General features: G+C 42.5%; 1 protein-coding gene across 2 annotated transcripts in view; it reads right to left on the reverse strand.

The window, feature by feature from the left end:
• Positions 1 to 18301, reverse strand: part of HSF2BP (heat shock transcription factor 2 binding protein) — a 52820-nt gene extending 34519 nt beyond the window's left edge. The window contains exons 1-4 of one of the 2 annotated variants that reach the window (XM_056858298.1): positions 18154 to 18301; positions 11685 to 11788; positions 10233 to 10382; positions 1173 to 1311 (exon numbers count right to left, since the gene is read on the reverse strand). In XM_056858298.1, the coding sequence (XP_056714276.1) occupies positions 1173 to 1311; positions 10233 to 10382; positions 11685 to 11788; positions 18154 to 18235 (475 nt within the window). In that variant the 5' untranslated portion in view covers positions 18236 to 18301. The remainder of the gene's footprint in view (positions 1 to 1172; positions 1312 to 10232; positions 10383 to 11684; positions 11789 to 18153) is intronic. The other variant, XM_056858297.1, reaches the window with a different exon arrangement.
• Between the last annotated feature and the right edge of the window lie 516 nt (positions 18302 to 18817).

Genomic DNA, 18817 nt, shown 5'->3' on the forward strand with positions numbered 1-18817 from the left:
CATTCAATATTTAACAAAGTATATGTATTTAGTTCTGTCATATGAAACAGAAATTTCAGCTGGTGCAAAATATTACGTCCCTACCTCATGACAGGATTGTTTTGTTTTCAGAAGCACACCAAACCACTTCTAGCTCCCTATTGTCCTCTAAGATCAATTTAAACTGTTGGTTAAAACTTAAATGGCCTGTGATTATCTGCAAGGCTCCCTGTACCATGCCTTCCATTAAAACAACCAAAAATGCACAAAGATGTTCTAAGTGATTGCCTCTCAGATTATCTTCCCCTGAGTTTCCCCATTGAGTTTGAGCATCTTCCAGAAACTGTGTAAGATAATTTTTATTCCATTTGCTCTATGTTGATCGAGTATGAAGGGGTGGTTTTAATCTGTAATGCATTATATAATTCTGACATTGTTATCAGCTTAAACCCTTTAGGACTGGCAGCAAACAAATACAATAAATGAGTACCAATTAAATTATAATCTCTTCCTCTTAATTCTGTCATATTTTACTAATTATTCAAGTCCTATTTTTACTCATCTTACTTTGTTACTCATCTTACACATGAAGGAACACAATTAGGAGTTTCTAACTTCAATGGTATCAGAGTCATATGACAACACACAGTCTAGGACATACCTGTTGATCAAGGAACTACAGTTACTTCACCAGACGAAAAAGTTAAAAAATGTCTTTTACTTTTTACCTGGTCCAGTTCACAGAAATTACAGGTGCATTAAGACATGTCCTCACACAGAAAGTAATTTATACTGTGACATTGCATAAATATTAAAACCAAACTACAAAAAGTCAGTCATAATTAAAATAACCTCACAATAAACATGTTTGAAAGGGAGATATCTGAAAAAAGGTACAGGTCAGTTTATACATGATGCTTTTATCCCTCCTATGATACAAGCGCCCTGACCTGGATGGCCCAGGCTAGCCTGATCTCGTCAGATCTCAGAAGCTAAGCAGGGTCAGCCCTGGTTAGTATTTGGATGGGAGACCGCCAAGGAATACCAGGGTTGCTTTGCAGAGGAAGGCACTGGCAAACCACCTCTGTTAGTCTCTTGCCATGAAAACCCCAAAACAGGGCACTTGACGGCACTTTACACACACACACATGATACAAGCAAAACATTGTCTCACCATTCCAGAAATGACTTACTTGTAACTATCCCTGCCAAAGCTAACACAAACTGACTTTCATCTGAATCCACATCTTGCTGTTTGGTATCTTCACCAAGTGATCTCACAAAACTCTCCACTGTTTGTCCAGCAATACTAAAAAACTTTTCAGCTATACTCTGAAAGTTCATGAGGAAAAGTTATTTTTACAGTTTCAAAACTGCATGTTTTTACAAGAGATAACACTCAGGAGAATATGAGAGTGCATTAATGGTATTATCGATAAGTATAACACATTGTTGAACATTGTCAAGAATCATCCATTAAGACATGCTTTCTTGTGACTATAACAGCACATTCCTGAGCTCTAAGGGCGAAAGTCCTTAGGAGGCCAGGAAGGTGCGGCGCCGGCATTCGAGCCCCCCGCCCAGGCATCTGGGCAACTAACGCCAGCATATGTGGCCCAAATGCTGGCAGGAAGGCCTGGATGCCGGTTGCTGCCATGGCAGCGCCACCCTGGGACACTGACAGGGCCTTCCGCCGGTGTCCCACCACCGTCAAAGCCCGCGCTGGCGTCCCGGGAGGCATTCCCAAGGCATCCCGACATCCCCGGAGGTGTTCCCGGGGCATTCCGGTGCCGGGCTGGGGGAGGAGCTGCCTTAAGGTGGCCTCCAAAGCCCTTTCGGGCCAGGAATGCCCCTTTTTTATTTTCTCGAGATACACCACCTTTTTGGGTGGTGTATCCTCCCATGTAACCCTATGAAGAGCTGCATGGATTTTTAACGCTGCAAGGAGGTTTCAACAGGGCCAAAACCTCCTTTGGAGGCAACGCAGCCGTGCTGCCTCCTATGACCGGCACAGGCATTCCTCTGAGGAATGCACTGTAATTCTCCTAGCAACTTTAGCAAGGATATTATCTATTCTGTTACAAAAACCAAGTATAGAAATTCTGAAACTGTCCACTTAACCAATATTTAACTTGAAAATTTATGCATTGAATTTCAAATGAATAGCACTAATATGTGACTTCATACATGCATTTTTCGTTTTAATAATCTGTATAATGAATCATACTCAGAAAAGGGAAAAAATGTCTAAAGGCAATGTACCAATAGGCCAAGACATCCTACACATTAACATTCTCCGAGCAACAACAGCACTGTTAATACATTTACATACTGATCCACATGATCCACCTTTTCCCATCTGTTCATCAGCTCAGTAAAGCAGTGTTTCACTTACCTGTAACTGTTGTTCATCCAAGGTCTTCTGTGCAGGCACACATTGGGGACTGCACACGCGCAGGCCTGCTGCCGGGAAGATTCCATCGCTTCTAAAGGCTAGAATAGGGGGCGCCGCACCCTTTGCGCATGCGTCCGCTTTCCCGCCGAAACGGAGCCCTCTAGGGGCGGCGCCCCCGTATTCCCTCAGTTCTTTCTCCTGCCAAGTGTATCTGTAAGCAAGCATAAACAGTAAGAAGCTCACAGTGGGGCAGGAGGGAAGGAATGTGTGCCTGCACAGAAGACCTTGGACGAACAACAGTTACAGGTAAGTGAAACACTGTTTTCGTCTACAGGCTTCTGTGCAGTCCCACATTGGTATATAGCTACTCACCAAGGAGGAGGGAGTGAGCTGTTAGTCAAACAAAGAATGTAAGACTGCTCTCCCAACTGCAGCATCCTTTCTACTTTCAGAGTCCACCGCATAATGTTGAACGAATGTATCCGGAGAAGACCACGTGGCTGCTTTACAGATGTCCTCCAAGGGAACACCACTCCAGAAAGCTGCAGACAAAGACAGTGCTCTGGTAGAATGCGTCCTGAGAGAACTTAGACAGTGCACACCAGACAGCTGATACAGGTTCGCGTAGTCTGAACAATCCACCTGGATTGCAGATGAAGCCGGACGACCCTTCTTGGGTCCAGCAAAACAAACAAATAAAGCATCAGATTTTCTAAAACGCTTGGTACGCTGTACATAATACAATAAAGTTCTTTTAACATCGAGCGAGTGTAGTGTGATCTCAGCAGAGGACGTCGGCTGTGGAAAGAAAACTGGTAAGGAAACAGTTTGGGTTAAATGAAACTTAGAAATTACTTTTGGAAGAAATTCACAACTGGGCCTCAGGACCACCCTGTTAGGGAAAAACTGGATAAAGGGTGGGGAAGCCCTTAGAGCCGCCAACTCACCAACACGGCGAGCTGAAGTGATAGCCACTAAAAAGCAAACCTTCTTGGATAACATAGAGAGAGAGGCAGTGGCTAGAGGCTCAAAGGGTGATAGCATCAACCTAGAAAGGACTAATGACAATTACCATTGTTCAATTTTCCTAGGAACAGGAAGAAACAAGTTGTTAAGACCTGTTAAAAATAGTTTAGAAGTGTAATAAGAAAAAAAGGACCCCCATCAATCCATGTATGAAAGGCAGAGATAGCGGCCATATGCACCTTAACCGAAGACACAGACAGACCTGAGTTCTTCAGTGTTAACAAGTACTCTAAAACTTTAGATAAAGGGGCTGAATGGGGTCGCAAGCCCTGAGCCTTAGCCCATTGGGAAAAACGGAACCATTTACAAGTGTAGGAATAACGAGTAGTAGGCTTCCTAGAACTAAGAAGAACCTTTAACACATTTGCGGGAAAAGTCACTCCTACGACAGAATCCGCCATGCTGTCAGGCGGAGCCTGTCGGGATCTGGGTGGAGAGTGCCCCTGTGGGACAACAGGTCGGGTGCCAGAGGGAACCGATGCCAGATGCCCCGCGCTAGTGTCATAACGGTTGGGAACCAAACCTGTCGGGGCCAAAATGGGGTAACCAAGATACAGTGGGTTCTGCACTGTTGGATACACTTGATGACCTTCACCAAAAGGGGCAAGGGCGGGAAAGCATAAAACAGCCCTTTGTCCCATGGGATTGCGAAGGCGTCTCCTATGGAGTCGGTGTCGAAACCTGCTCTGGAGCAAAAGATTGGTGCCTTGGCGTTGTCCAAGGTCACGAATAAGTCTAGTTCGGGAAAACCCCACGCAGGAACAGCGTTAGATAATCCCAATGCAGTGACCACTCGTGATGAGGTGCAAAGTTCCTGCTCAGAACGTCTGCTAACACATTGACAGACCCCGCAATGTGTACTGCTTGCAGGGTCACGTTGTGCTGGCGAGCCCACTCCCAAATCCGTGTGGCCTCCCTGCAGAGGGACCGGGAGACCGTGCCACCCTGCCTGTTGACATAAGCCATCGCGGTGGTGTTGTCTGTCTGGAGCAGAACGTGCTCGCCCTGAAGAGATTCTGTAAAAAAGAAAAGAGCCTACTGAATAGCCTGTAACTCGAGCAAATTAATATGTAGTGACGATTCAGATTGGGACCACATCCCCTGAGTGGAGAGGTCCTCACAACAGGCGCCCCAACCTAATAGGGAAGCATCAGTGGTAATCACCTTAGTAGGTACAAAAATTCCGAATGGGACACCAGAGGCAAAATTCCCCTCTATGGACCACCAGGTAAGTGACCTAAGGACAGCTCTTGGAATTGAGAATTTCTTAGATTGCGAATGAACAAAGGGATTAAACACTGACGAACCAATTCTGTAGGGGGCGCATATGCAGTCTGGCGTAAGGGACCACTGCAGTAGTGGAGGCCATTAAACCCAGGAGTACCTGGATATCATGAGCAGGGTGAAAACGGACTGATTGGAAACTTAAAACCAATTTCCTAATGGCACAACGTCTATCCTCCGGTAAAAATGCTCTTCCAAGGGAAGAATCCAGGATAACCCCTATAAACTGGGTAAGTCTAGTAAGATCCAGCGTGGATTTATCAAAATTGACCAAAAAACCCAGGGAATGTAACAATTCCACAGTAGTCTGAGTATGAAGTTGAACCAAGAGACTTGTGGGTGCAGTGATAAGCCAGTCATCCAGATAAGGGTAAACAGTTATGCCCTGAGCCCTAAGGTGTGCTACAATCACCGCCATGCACTTGGTGAAGACACGTGGGGCGGTAGAAAGGCCAAATGGGAGTACAGAGTACTGGAAGTAATGGCCGCCCACCTCAAAACGGAGGTACCTGCGATGCTCAGGACAAATTGCAATGTGGAAATAAGCATCTTTCAAATCGATAACGGTAAACCACCAATCGGGGTTCAATACAGCAAGAACATGTTGCACAGTTAACATTCAAAAAATTTTAATGACTAAAAACTTATTCAAACACTTGAGATCGAGGATGGGCCGGAGGCCTCCACCTTTTTTCTCAATTGAAAACAACCTGGAGTAAAACCCAGAACCCAGGGAGTCCACAGGTAAAAACTGAACTGCTCCCTTCATGACCAGTTCTTGCAAAGCTTGCCCCAAAGCAGGATGCGGCAGGGGAGACGGCCGTGGAGGAGACATCAGGAAGGACAATGAAACAAACTTCAATGAGTAACCAAACTGAACAATGTGGAGAACCCAAGTATCAGTAGTAATGGCCCGCCACGCTTGCAAGAAAGGGGCCAACGGTCGCCAAACTGAACCATAGAGGGCACCCCTTCCACCTCTAGTCAGAAAGCAGGTTTCTGGCCCTGCTTGGGCGAAGCGGCCTTATTCCCCTGATTGCAAGGTCTGTTGGGCCTACGCCTGCTCTGGTACGGTTGGTAAGGTTGATAGGGTTGGTAAGGCCTATTCTGCCAATATGAGGGCTGGTTCTGTCCCTGACGAGGCCAACGATTCTGGGACTGGCGATCCCTACAGGAGAAACGAGGTCGCTGGAAAGTGGTAGAAGGTGGTGCTGAAACCCCCATATACCTGGCGGTCTGTTTCTGGGACTTCAATTGCTTCAACGCCTCATCAGTCGAGTCAGCAAACAAGGTTTTACCATCGAAAGGTAAATCTTCGATGTGATTCTTTACATCTTGGGATAGGCTGGTAGAACGGAGCCAAGAAAACCTTCAGAGAGATACAAAGGCAGCCATAGCCCTGGCTGCGCAATCTGAACCATGCCTTCCCGCATTCATTTGGTTGCTGGCTAACTTAATTCCTTCAGTCATCACAACTTTGGCCAAGGATTTCTGTTCCTCAGGTAGAAACTCCATAAACGCACTCATAAGGTTCCATAAGTAACCTTGATACGCAGCCATAAAAGCCTGGTAATTGGCTATACGGAACCCAAGGGCGTCAGCAGAATAGCCCTTTCGGCTAAGGACGTCAATTTTCCTGCTATCTTTATCTACAGGAGTAGAATTGATGCTCTGGCAATGTTTAGCCTGGACCTCCACTACTATCATTGACGAAGTTGGAGGATGCGAGAACAAGAATTCGCACTCTTATAGATGTTTTCCACTTTGCGCGAAGTGGAAGAACATGTAGAGGGTTTCTCTCAAACTCGAGAGGAAAGGCAACGAAACGGTCATGGGAGCGTCAGAATAGATCGGAGCCAAAATCTTCTCTTTGGGCCTAGGGGTAGAAGAGGTGATGTCAACCTCCAAGGACTTAGCCAATCGCACCATCTGATCCGCAAAACTCCAGACAACCTCATTAGGAGAAATCGGGAGTCCACTAAAGGTTTCGTCAGGCGATGGATCCGAGGGAGTCTCGGACCCAACATCAGAACGGTAGTGTGCTGAATCCTTGTCAGAGTCCGATCCACTACCGCAGGCTGAGAACTGAGAGTCCCCAGCTGGACCTGGAATGGGAGGTTGACCCTGGGTGGAACGAAGTCGACCATGGTACTGCTTGCTGTTGATAAGCAGGAGGGAACCAAGGCATAAGATAAGGGTTCCATTGGGCCGGAGTCTGCATCGGCCATTGTTGGGACCACCAGTTCTGCGGAACCACAGGCTGTTGAGACGGTATGGATTCAGCCGCTTGAGCCAAAGTAGAAGGCTGGTTCGGAGCTGGACGTACAGGCGGTAAAAACATGGACTTCGCCAATTCTAAATCAGCCACTGAAAAGTCAGGGAAGGCTACCTGGGAGCCAGGAGACTCAGAGCCCAACCGAGGAGAAGGGGTTCTAGGCGGAGGAGGTGTAGTAGGATCCTCCAACCCCGTCGGATCCATAGCGGTTGGAACCGAAGAGCCCGCAGTCGCAGCTTTAGAGGCTTTGGAAGACTTCACCAGCTTGTCAAGGTGTTTAGTCTTATGCTTGGCTTTCTTAGCAGTCGGTTCAGAGCAGCCCTTTTTCTGTGTCTTGGATTCAACAGAGGCAACAGGGCGCTTGCGCTCGGCAGAGGATGGAACCATAGCCATGGAACCGACCGGATCCAATATGGCAGATTGCTCACGCCCGGATGAAACATTCGAAGTTGGCGTCTTTGAGCCCAATAAAGCCTTTTCATAAAACCAGGACTTAAGCTTATCAGAGCTGGCAGTCCTGGCTCTGGGTGAAAACAGAACACAAATCTGACACGAAGCCATATCATGGGCCTCACCCAGGCAGTACACGCAAAGAGCGTGATCGTCCGATTTAGGCATTTTGGAGCTGCATTTTTGACATTTCTTAAACACAGCGATGTCCGAAGACAACATAGTAGAACTTTTAGAACTTTTAGTAGGTAAAAGAATAGATACGTCACCAACGAACAGATGAAGAGACTAGCGAAGCTAGAAAGGTCCTTTCCCAAACGGCGGCAGAGAAAGAACTGAGGGAATACGGGGGCGCTGCCCCTAGAGGGCTCCGTTTCGGCGGGAAAGCGGACGCATGCGCAAAGGGAGCGGCGCCCCTTATTCTAGCCTTTAGAAGCTATGGAATCTTCCCGGCGGCAGGCCTGCGCGTGCGCAGTCCCCAATGTGGGAATGCACAGAAGCCTGTACACGAATTTCAGTTCTTTTCAACAGCTCAGTAATTTGTTTTTGTATGCAAATAATTTATATAATTTTTAAAAACAAAAAGAAAATTAAGAAATGCCTATTATTTTGGGTGCGGTGGAACACAGGCAGGATGGTGCTGCTGCAGTCGTCTTGTTTGTGGCTTCCTAGAGGCACCTGGTTGGCCTATACCACATATAAGGGCCATATACCACATAAGGGCCTATGTGAATTGAGATAAGGATTCTTACATTTTTTTTGAAGCTACCTCTTTAAATCACAAATAATTGTATTGATAAAGAATTATGTATAAGGGTTCAAAAAGAAATAAATACATCATAAAGATATGCAGCCATAAATCAGGGGTTTTAATTGGGCTTAAATGAACCCAGTTAAGGTTTAATGGCTATAAAGCATTTCTGGATAAAATATTGGGAACTGCACCCTCCCCCTCCAAAGAGGATGTGATTTACCAGTTTTAAATCCTGGTGATCATGTACTGAAATCACTCAGGTATCATGGCAGCTAGAAAAAGACATCCCTTCAATTACCTTTGCTTGACAACACACTAAAACACATGTTGTGTTTCGCTCCAGAGGGAAGCAATGTTAGGCAATTGACAGGGGTCTGCTTCAACAGCACCACCATTTTAACTTTGCCTTCAACACTAACGAGGCAGTGCAAGAAATGTCTCAATCTGAATACTCCCCTTCTTCCAGGATAAAAAAGCTCATTAAGGATGCCTTGCCTAAAGCCCCCAAATCCTGAGGAATGTTCTTGAATGTTGTCCTTTCATATATGCTTATTTAAATGCTGGATTAGCATGTAGCCAGCAACTGTATAAATGAATCATTTATTGAGAAAATTTATATGCTTCCTCTCCAGAGACCTGCTTGAGGCGGATATGTTTGCCACTGAGTTCTCAGATGACTATCGCTGTGTCATCAGATTGACCAAACATTAAGACTGTTTAAAAAATTATGTGAATTAGTCCTAAATTCGAATCATAGAATCATAGAGTTGGAAGGGACCACCAGGGCCATCAAGTCCAACCCCCTGCACAATGCAGGAAATTCACAACTACCTCCCCCCTCCACACCCCTAGTGACCAGAAGATGGCCAAGATGCCCTCCCTCTCATCATCTGCCTAAGGTCACAGAATCAGCATTGCTGACAGATGGCCAGCTAACCTCTTCTTAAAAACCTCCAGGGAAGGAGAGCTTACCACCTCCCGAGGAAGCCTGTTCCACTGAGGAACCGCTCTAACTGTTAGAAAATTCTTCCTAATGTCTAGACGGAAACTCTTTTGATTTAATTTCAACCCGTTGGTTCTGGTCCAACCTTCTTGAGCAACAGAAAACAACTCGGCACCCTCCTCTATATGACAGCCCTTCAAGTACTTGAACATGGTTATCATATCCCCTCTCAGTCTTCTCCTCTTCAGGCTAAACATACCCAGCTCCTTCAACCTTTCCTCATAGGACTTGGTCTCCAGACCCCTCACCATCTTTGTTGCCCTTCTCTGGACAACAACATCTTTGTTGTCTACATCTTTCTTAAATTGTGGTGCCCAAAACTGAACACAGTACTCTAGTTGAGGTCTAATCAGAGCAGAGTAAAGCGATACCATCACTTCGCGTGATCTGGACACTATACTTCTGTTGATGCAGCCCAAGACTGCGTTTGCCTTTTTAGTTACAGCATCACACTGCTGACTCATGTTCAGTGTTTGGTCTACTAAGACCCCAAGACCCTTTTCACACACACTACTGCTCAAACAAGTCTCCCCCATCCTATAATTATGCATTTGATTTTTCCTACCTAAATGCAGAACTTTACATTTGTCTTTGTTGAAGTGCATTTTATTAGTTTTAGCCCATTTCTCCAGCCTGTCAAGATCATCCTGCATCTTGGCTCTGTCTTCTACCGTATTTGCTACCCCTCCCAATTTAGTATCATCTGCAAATTTAATAAGCATCCCCTCTATTCCTTCATCCAAATCATTTATAAAGATGTTGAACAACACAGGGCCCAGCACAGATGCCTGAGGAACTCCACTAGTCACTTCTCTCCAAGTGGACGAGGAACCATTAACTAGCACTCTTTGGGTACGATCTGTCAGCCAGTTGCAGATCCATCTAACAATAATAGGATCTAACCCACATTTTCCCATTTGTCAACTAGAATACTATGTGGAACCTTATCAAAAGCCTTACTGAAATCTAGATAAACTATGTCTACAGCATAGTTTATCTAGATAATTAAGGTTATCACATATATCTAGACCTAATGAATAAAAATTTATGCAATCGCTATACTCACACTTCCAAGAATACTTTTAACTGCTTCTTCATTACTAGAAACACTCCATAACAATGTGCACACTGAAGCTCCCATCTCTGTACAATATTCTGCTTGCTGCAATAATTGCTGCTTTGCTTCATTCAGCTTCTGTTGAACAGTTAATTTTTCCTGAAAGTAAACAACACGAACTTCAACGGGTACAGATCTGGTTTCCAGGAGGTATCTGCCTACCTTTGTACCGCCATGGATTTAGCAAGGATGCTATATGACATCCCTTCAGACCATATCCTCTGCCTAATTTTTGGAACATCTTAATTAAATTTCCAAACAAACTTTAAAGAAACTTTTAAAAACACATGCCTCCAATAAAGTGTTTCTGCTGGGAATTGCAGCCCCCTACACTGCATGATTCTCTCATAGGTGAGTGTCACAAAACAACTAGATCAATCAATCAATAATTTATTTGGTCATAGAAAACAACTAGAAAAAGCAATCTAGATGTCACATTGCCAAACATTGCTGCTCCCCTGTCTGCCCCAGCTGCACATTAAGTGAATATATGTTGGTGTGTAGTACTGGTAGTCCATCGTTTTAAATTCAAAAGGAGCAAGCGGCTGAAGGAAGCCAAACCCTCCCCATTCTCTGTCACTTGAAATCCTATTATTCCTCTTTGGCTCCCAGGGGAATGTATGGCAGGTTGAGAGAAAAGTGCCTAGGGAAGCAGACTTTGGAGAGATAAAACAGGTGAGAGTTTAACTCCCCTCACATGTGCAGCCCTTTTGATGATATAATTAGACCCTGTTATCCTGTCCAGCCCTATCCACTTTGGCCCTAAAATAATAAAACAAATATAGCAATTAAGTTCTTCAGTTCCATGAAATTTTAAAATCTCCAAAGGCAATTTAGTATAAAAAACAAAGATCAATTATTGACCAAGAAAATTGGCTAGCTGCCTATAAATTTCAAATAAAATGTTTTAGATATTTATTATCATACACCTCTGTTCTATTTAAGCAAGCAGAGGGCTTATGAGGAATTCAACTAGGGTGGTGGGCAGATAAAATATTGAGAAATCCACTCTCAACAGAATTATCGTGAACTACATGAAATCACTTAAACCTTTCAAATCCACTAGTATGTAAACCTGGTAACAATCCAACAGATTTTCCTAATTAGCATATCAGTTCCCATGTTGGAGGTTGAAACTCAGAATGAGTTAGATCTAAAGGCTACTTCTACCAGCAGAGCAGTCCATCTTCTAGCTGCAGCTCAATGAGATCCCTAAAATTCTCCTGGAGATCAGGGACCCTCAGGAACAGCATGGGAATGGTTGGTCGACAATAAGAGGGAGGAACTTGTAAAAATCACATACACCCCTTCCACTGGCAAAAATAACCTTTGGACCTAAGCACAAAGCAATTTTTTTAAAAAACCACCAGATGCTTACTCAGAATGCAAACCCATATCTACCTTTCTTTCTTTCATACAATCTGCTTGGGCTGTTTCCAGGCGGGCTTTAAAGTGTTCACAATCCATTCTCAGTTGTTCCAGTTCATGTTCTTTTTTTTCTACTACTGTAAGAAAAAGGGGGAGGGGAATAACTGAAATAACCGGAAGTGCCAGAGCATTGAATATTCGCAAACACATTTATTTGCCACCAGCATTCAGTCAGTTTGTAATCCATAGCACCATAAAATGTGAAGGGCAATTCTAAACATGTTCACTCAGAATTACGCCCAGAGATTTCAATGGGACTTGTTTCCTAGTAAGTATGCACAGGATTGCAGAATAAGGTGGAACATCTTCCTTACAACTGTTGTGCAGGAAAGATCTAATGCTCCAACAGACTAAAGCAAATTATTGGAAAATACATCTCTCCTGATCAAAATGGCTTCATCCCACAAAGACAATTAAATTCAAATTTAAGAAAAATAACAAATCTACTAGATGTAGTCAAAAAACACAAATTGAAAGCAGCCTTTCTGTTCTTAGATGCGGAGAAGACCTTCGATAGAGTAGAACATATATTCCTGAAAGAGGCTACCTCTGCTTTTGGTTTTGGACATAATTTTAAAAAATGGGTTGAAATTAGTTTATATGCAGATGACATAGTAATTGTGTTAACTGAGGTAGAGAGCTCAAGTATGGCATTAATGGAAGAAATAAACAAATTCTCCTTAATATCAGGGTATAAACTAAATAAGGGAAAAACAGAGATTTTACTGCTTTTCTCAGACCTTAAAAGAAGAGGGAATAATAATTTTGAGAATTTTGAGGAAATGAAAATAATAGAACAAATTAAATACTTAGGTATATGGTTCAGTATAGATAAAACAAAAATTATAAAGCTAAATTGTGATCCGATTACCCTTGAAATCAAAAGACAAGTACATGCCTGGAAAAATCTAAAATTGTCATTATTAGGACGAGCTAACTTAATTAAAATGAAAGTACTACCTAAATTAAATTTTGTATTTAAGAATCTTTTTGTTGAAATCCCAAGGAAAATAATCAATGAATGGCAACAAATTTGTAATAAATTTATTTGGCAAAAAAAGAGAGCAAGAATAAAATGCAACAATATGTGTCAAATAAAAGATAAAGGAGGATTGAGCTATCCAAATTTCGACTTGTATTATTTGGCCGCTAAAATAGAACAGACAAAGGTTGGTTATATCCAGACGTTGATACACCATCTTTCAATTTAGAACAAGAATTTGTGCATATCCCATTGAATAATTGGATTTGGGTCGGAAAAAAAATACAGGAAAAAAGAATATAACAACGATAACACGGTTATCAACACTTTAATGAGTGCTTGGGATAGGATTAAAAATAAATTAATCTCAGAAAGATCTTTATTAGCATCAGTAACAACTGACATGTCAATAGAAAATATAGGAACACAAAACTGGCTTAGCTATAAGCTAAATGATCAGGATAAATACAGTCACTGGATAAAAGGAGGACAAATAATTGCTTATTCTGATTTAACAGAAGAAAATAAAAGTCTATTGACACCCTTCAAATACCTTCAAATTAAGAACTATATAAACTCATTAGTTAAAAAGGGTAAGTTAAATTTACGATCCCTCAACGAGTTTGAAAAATTGGTAGTCTCAGGTAAACTATCTATGAGTAAGATTTACACCATTTTATTACAAAAAAAACCAGAACAATAAATAAACATCAAGAGAAGTGGAATAAGAAGCTTGGTTACGTGATGGATGATGACAAATGGGAATTTATATTCACAAAAGGTTTAAATTTCACAATAAGTTTATCGATCAGAGAGAATCTATATAAAATGGTATATATGCGGCATCTATCCCCTATCAGCATACAGAAAATGTCGAACTTAAAGGAAGATACAAATAAATGTTGGTTTTGTAAGAGGGATAAAACAGATTTTTACCATATGCGGTGGGAATGTACTAGAGCTACAGTTTATTGGGAAAATGTGATAAAAATAATATCTAAAGGTCTGGAAATAGAAATACCCATGAATCCAGAAATAATCCTGTTAAACTGTTTACCAGCTGTGAATAAGAAATTCCTTGATGTATGCCTACATATGGTAACATTGGCAAGAATAAATTTTGCCAGATATTGGAAAGGAGCGAATTCTCTAAGCTTAAATACTTGGTTCGACAAAGTAAGAGAGATCTATGTGCTGATTAAATTAACTTACTCTCAAAATAACAAAAACATAGAAGAATTGGATAGAATATGGAAACCCACAATATCCAGGATGGAGAACACGCTTAAAAGTTTAGATTCTGTTGGTGGTGGTTCATAAAGAGAGTGTTTATTTAGAAAGTTATATGTTTTATAGGTTTTATTAGTTGTATAAGTACTGGTCGAGTTTCGTTTATTCAAAGTTTTTTAATATTGTATATTTGTAATTTTTAATAAAATTTAAAAAAAGGAAGGCTCAGCACATAACAAATGAAACACCTTAGACCTTAGACCAAGGGTGTAAAACATGCGGCCCGAGAGCTGGATCTGGCCCCTGGAGGCCTCTTCTCTGGCCCACAGAACTGAGGCAGCTAGTCCCTCTCCCCCCCTTTTCTAGGCTTCCTGGGGCCGTTGCGGCCCCACACGCCAGCCGGAAGCCTCCCCCCCTCCCAGGCACGCATGGGTCGGAGTGGCCCCGCAAGCGCAGCCAAGATCCTTCGCCCCTCCCTCCCCATGTGCGCACAGGCCAGAGCAGCCCCATGCGTCCACCCTGAAGCCTCCCCCCCCTTCCCGGGCGTGCACAGGCTGGATCCGGGCCTGCGCATCTAGCCTGAAGCCTCCCCCCTCCCTTCCCCAGGCGAGCCCGGGCCGCATCCGGCCCCACGCGTCCAGCCTGAAGCCTCCCCCTTTCTCCCTGGGCGCACAGGGGCCAGAGCGCCCCGCAAGCACAGCCAAGATCCTTCCCTTTGTCTTTCTGTCCCTCTCTTTCATTCTTTTTCTCTCTTCTCACTTTCTCTCTCCTTCTTTCTTTATCATTCTTTTTCTCTCATTTCTCCCTCTTTTTCTGCCACTCTCCTTTTCTTTCTTTCTCTCCCTCTTTCTCCCTCTTTTTCTCTCCCTTTCTCTCCCACCGTCCCTCCCTTTCCTTCTTTCCCTCCCTCCCCTTCATAGAAGACACTTTCAAAGTAAATTAATGATATTTTTTTACTTTATTTTTTACTTAAAATACAAACATACTTTACAAAATAACAGTAAGTCTGTTAAATAAAAGAAAATACTGTAAGAATATTATTGTTGTAAACTTGTTTGTGTTTTAAGTAAAAAGCAATATCATTAATTAACTTTGCCTGTGTTTTTTGTAGTTTGTTTCTCCAGTATCTGGCGTTACATTTTATGGTATTTATTTATTTATGCGCACATGGCCCGGCCCGACAAAGTGACATTTATATTATATCCGGCCCGCCTAATGCCTTAGACTAAATGCCTTAGACAAATGCCTTAGACTAAATTTGCCTCTTGAGCTGTGGAGAAAAGAACTAGAAGTTTACCCTGTGCCAAGGTCCAACCACTACCTCCAGGCATGGGTGAATTGCTCTGCAGAAGTGTTCTCTGAATTCTCAGCTTTCATTTAAAAAGTAAGTCTCTATCCCCCTCCCTTGCAGAAATATAAGGGAAAAGACATATCTTCACAAGGAAAAGGACTAGAGACTTACTTTTTAAAAAAATGAAAGCTTGGAATTCAAAGAACTTGCTACACCTATTCTTACAACAGTAGATCAATATAACAATACTGTTGTGCCGATTTTTTAAATTTGCAAAAGCCCTGGTAGCCCAGGGAAAGGCACTAACCACTTCCAGGGGAATTGGGGCAGAGGAGCCTGCCATTGGAAGCCCCATTACTTCTGTGCTTTATCTGCACCAAAAATGGGGAAACCACACAATCCTGTCCCCATGTGGAAGACACCTGTCAAAAGAGTATGCACCCTGGAGGAATTTTACTAGCTGAAGTGGTTTTTGCCTTTGCAAATGCAAAATACCCCCCCCCCCCATCCTCTTTCCCAATGACAGGTTCTCAAGGCTAGCTAAATTAGATCATGCATTTCAGCTGAGAATCTGGCTTGGGTGCGGTCAATTCACTCACTCCCTGGAAAGTTCCATGAAGACAGACCTGTGATTGGTGTGGAGATCAGGAGGTTAAGGCCAGCTTTCTCCATAAGGGTAGTTAATGAGAAGAATAGCTCTTCACACCCTTAAACCCCACCCCCGTGCTGCTGGAAATTTTTTTTATTAGATTTTATTGGATACAGAAAAAAAAAGATAAGGAGGGGGGAAAGAAAGGCAAATACTTTAATACATTACATAAGTGGTGCCTGGAGCAGGCCATCATTAACATCTCCAAAGGTCTTGTGGTCAGACCAATATCGACACTTGTATTAAGCTTGTATTAAGCTCTGTAAACTTTATGCATCAAGAACCAACTATGATATATTAGGACTCCAATAAACAGATAGTTAGTCAATTTTGTTATTTTCTGTGCATTGAACTGTATGCCTTGTTTAAATATTTTTCTAACTTCTTTAATAAAGCTCTACTTATCTTTTTACCATGTGTGTTATTCAGGAGTTTCGGATACCAAACCCAGTAAGTGATAGCATTATAATATATTGCAATGTTTATCACACATTATCACCCCCCTTTTACAGCAACTCGATGTCTTCTACCTTTGTAACATTTTCTTCAGTATGGTAAACAGTTTTGTTGCTTTAGCTGCTTTAGAGAGCCAGCATGGTGTAGTGGTTAAGAACGGTGGGTTTGGAGCAGTGGACTCTAATCTGGAGAACTGGGTTTGATTCCCCACTCCTCCACATGAGCAGCGGAGTCTAATCTGGTGAACAGGGTTGGTTTCCCCACTCCTACACATAAAGCCTGCTGGGTGACCTTGGGCTAGTCACAGTTCTCATAGAGCTCTCTCAGCCTCACCTACCTCACAAGGTGTCTGTTGTAGGGAGGGGAAGGGAAGGTGATTGTAAGCTGGTTTGATTCTTCCTTAAGTGGTAGAGAAAGTCAGCATATAAAAACCAACTCTTCTACTTCTTTTTTCCCCTATATCAAGTGCTTTGTTGCCTTGCCGTTTAATTTTATCTTCCAACTTGTTTTATTAGACATCTGTTTTACTTGATTTTGTTTTTTATATTTTGCTATCTGCCTTGAACCTCAGTGAGAAAGATGAGCTATAATGAAATAAAAATAAATAAATCCCCTTCTTCTGAGATATCAGTGACAACCAACCAAGGATGGAAACAGGCAGCTCACACTGATAATTGATAAGCTGTCTCAGCTTTAAATGATGGGTACATACTTCTAAAAGTTGTTATGTTTTAAATTTTTATTGGTGTAATGCCGCAATAAATGTTTCTGTTCTGTTCTACTTCTAAAAGCATGAATGAGGGTCTGTTACATGCAAGAAAGTACATCTGAACCCCAACAGCACCAGAAAAACCAATCTAGGAGGTGGCAATGTAGGGCAGAGATGCAACAGGATATTAGTTTGTTAAATCCCTTTTCCTGCTGGCTGCTTCTCTGCTCAAAGTCTCTAACTCAGGGATATGCAGCCCACACACCAAATAATTTTGTTTGGCACTCTTGGCTAGATTTCTGTCCAAGTAACCGAGGCATAGTCAGCCCTGCTGGGGTTAGTACTGTGGAAGAAGTATGGCTTATGCCTGTCATCACCTCCCTGACCACCAAAGCAACCAGCCAAGTCCAAGGTGAATTGAGATGCTGATAGAACCACGAGGGCTTGGTTTGCTTCAAGCTTGTCTGGCAAAGTAAAACCCTTATCCCCAAGATGAGCCAGAGTGGAGTAGTGGTTAAGAGCGGCAGACTCTAATCTGGAGAAACGGGTTTGATTTCCCGCTTCTCCACATGATGCCTGCTGGGTGACCTTGGGCTAGTCACAGTTCTCTCAGAATTCTGTTGTGGGGAGAGGAAGGGAAGGCAATTGTAAGATGCTTTGAGGCTCCTTAAAAGTAGAGAAAAGTGGGTTATAAAAGCCAACTCTTCCTCTTCGACCCTCCCCATTTTGTTTGCTGACACACTGATATCTTCACAAGGAGTTGTTGCATATTTTGGCACTTGGGCCAACCAAAGCTGCCAATGCCAGCCCTTATTCTTCCCATCTGTTTTCCTCCTTACAGGGTTCCTAGCACAAAAGGAAAAATAATTGAGTGTGGTTTGGAGTACAGAAGCAACAGGCAGCAAAATGATTAAGCTTACTAATTCTACCCTGCCAGTGAAAGTGCTCGGTGGGGGGGGGGGGCGGCTCTCAGACTTGAGTTACATGTATGCGTGTAGCATCTAGTTTGGTTTTCAAGAGTTCTGTTCACAAAGTTACTTCAAGCAGAACAATTGTAAAAACAGCATAGCAGACTGATTGTTCTAATTAATTAACATTGTTAATTAAGCTGCTAGTAGTACTCACTTGCTTCAACCACATCCAACTTCTGAAAGTTCTCCAAGATATTACCAGTCAGTACCTGGGGCAAAATGTCATGTAATTGCATCACTTCAGTTGTCAGCCTCTCCAGAGCTTTCTTCCTCACTATAACAAATTCCCCTTGAGTCTCAGTTATCTGCAAGAGAAATCAAACTAAATATTTTAAACTTGTTAAAGTTTCCTTCATTCTACCAACACTCTCATAACAATTAATATTCTTCTGTATTTTAGACTGAAGAGATTCCGTTCCAATCCCTATGCAACCATCACACTCTTTGAATGAGCTTGGATGAGGTTAACTATTCTTAGTTAGAAGTTTTTACAAATTTTCAATAATTCAGCACAATAATGTAGCATTATTATTATTATACCCCACCCTCCCTGGCCATTGCATTTTTCCTTTTGGGATAAGGATATAACTTCTCTTTGCTATTACACCCTTTGCAATATCTGTAAAATTACAATGGCTGTTTCATATGCTACAAAATTCCTATATATAAGACCATTACAAATAGTTATCAACACGCAATTCATGTGTGTAGGCATCTCAATTAGGCACTGTATAAAGGGAACAAGACTGTGGGCTATACCACGGTATTTGTTGTGGATGTATTATCCTGCTCTTTGTATACTATTTTATATATGCTAT

Source organism: Euleptes europaea, chromosome 12 (genome assembly GCF_029931775.1).
Source record: "Euleptes europaea isolate rEulEur1 chromosome 12, rEulEur1.hap1, whole genome shotgun sequence".
NCBI classification, from domain to species: domain Eukaryota; kingdom Metazoa; phylum Chordata; class Lepidosauria; order Squamata; family Sphaerodactylidae; genus Euleptes; species Euleptes europaea.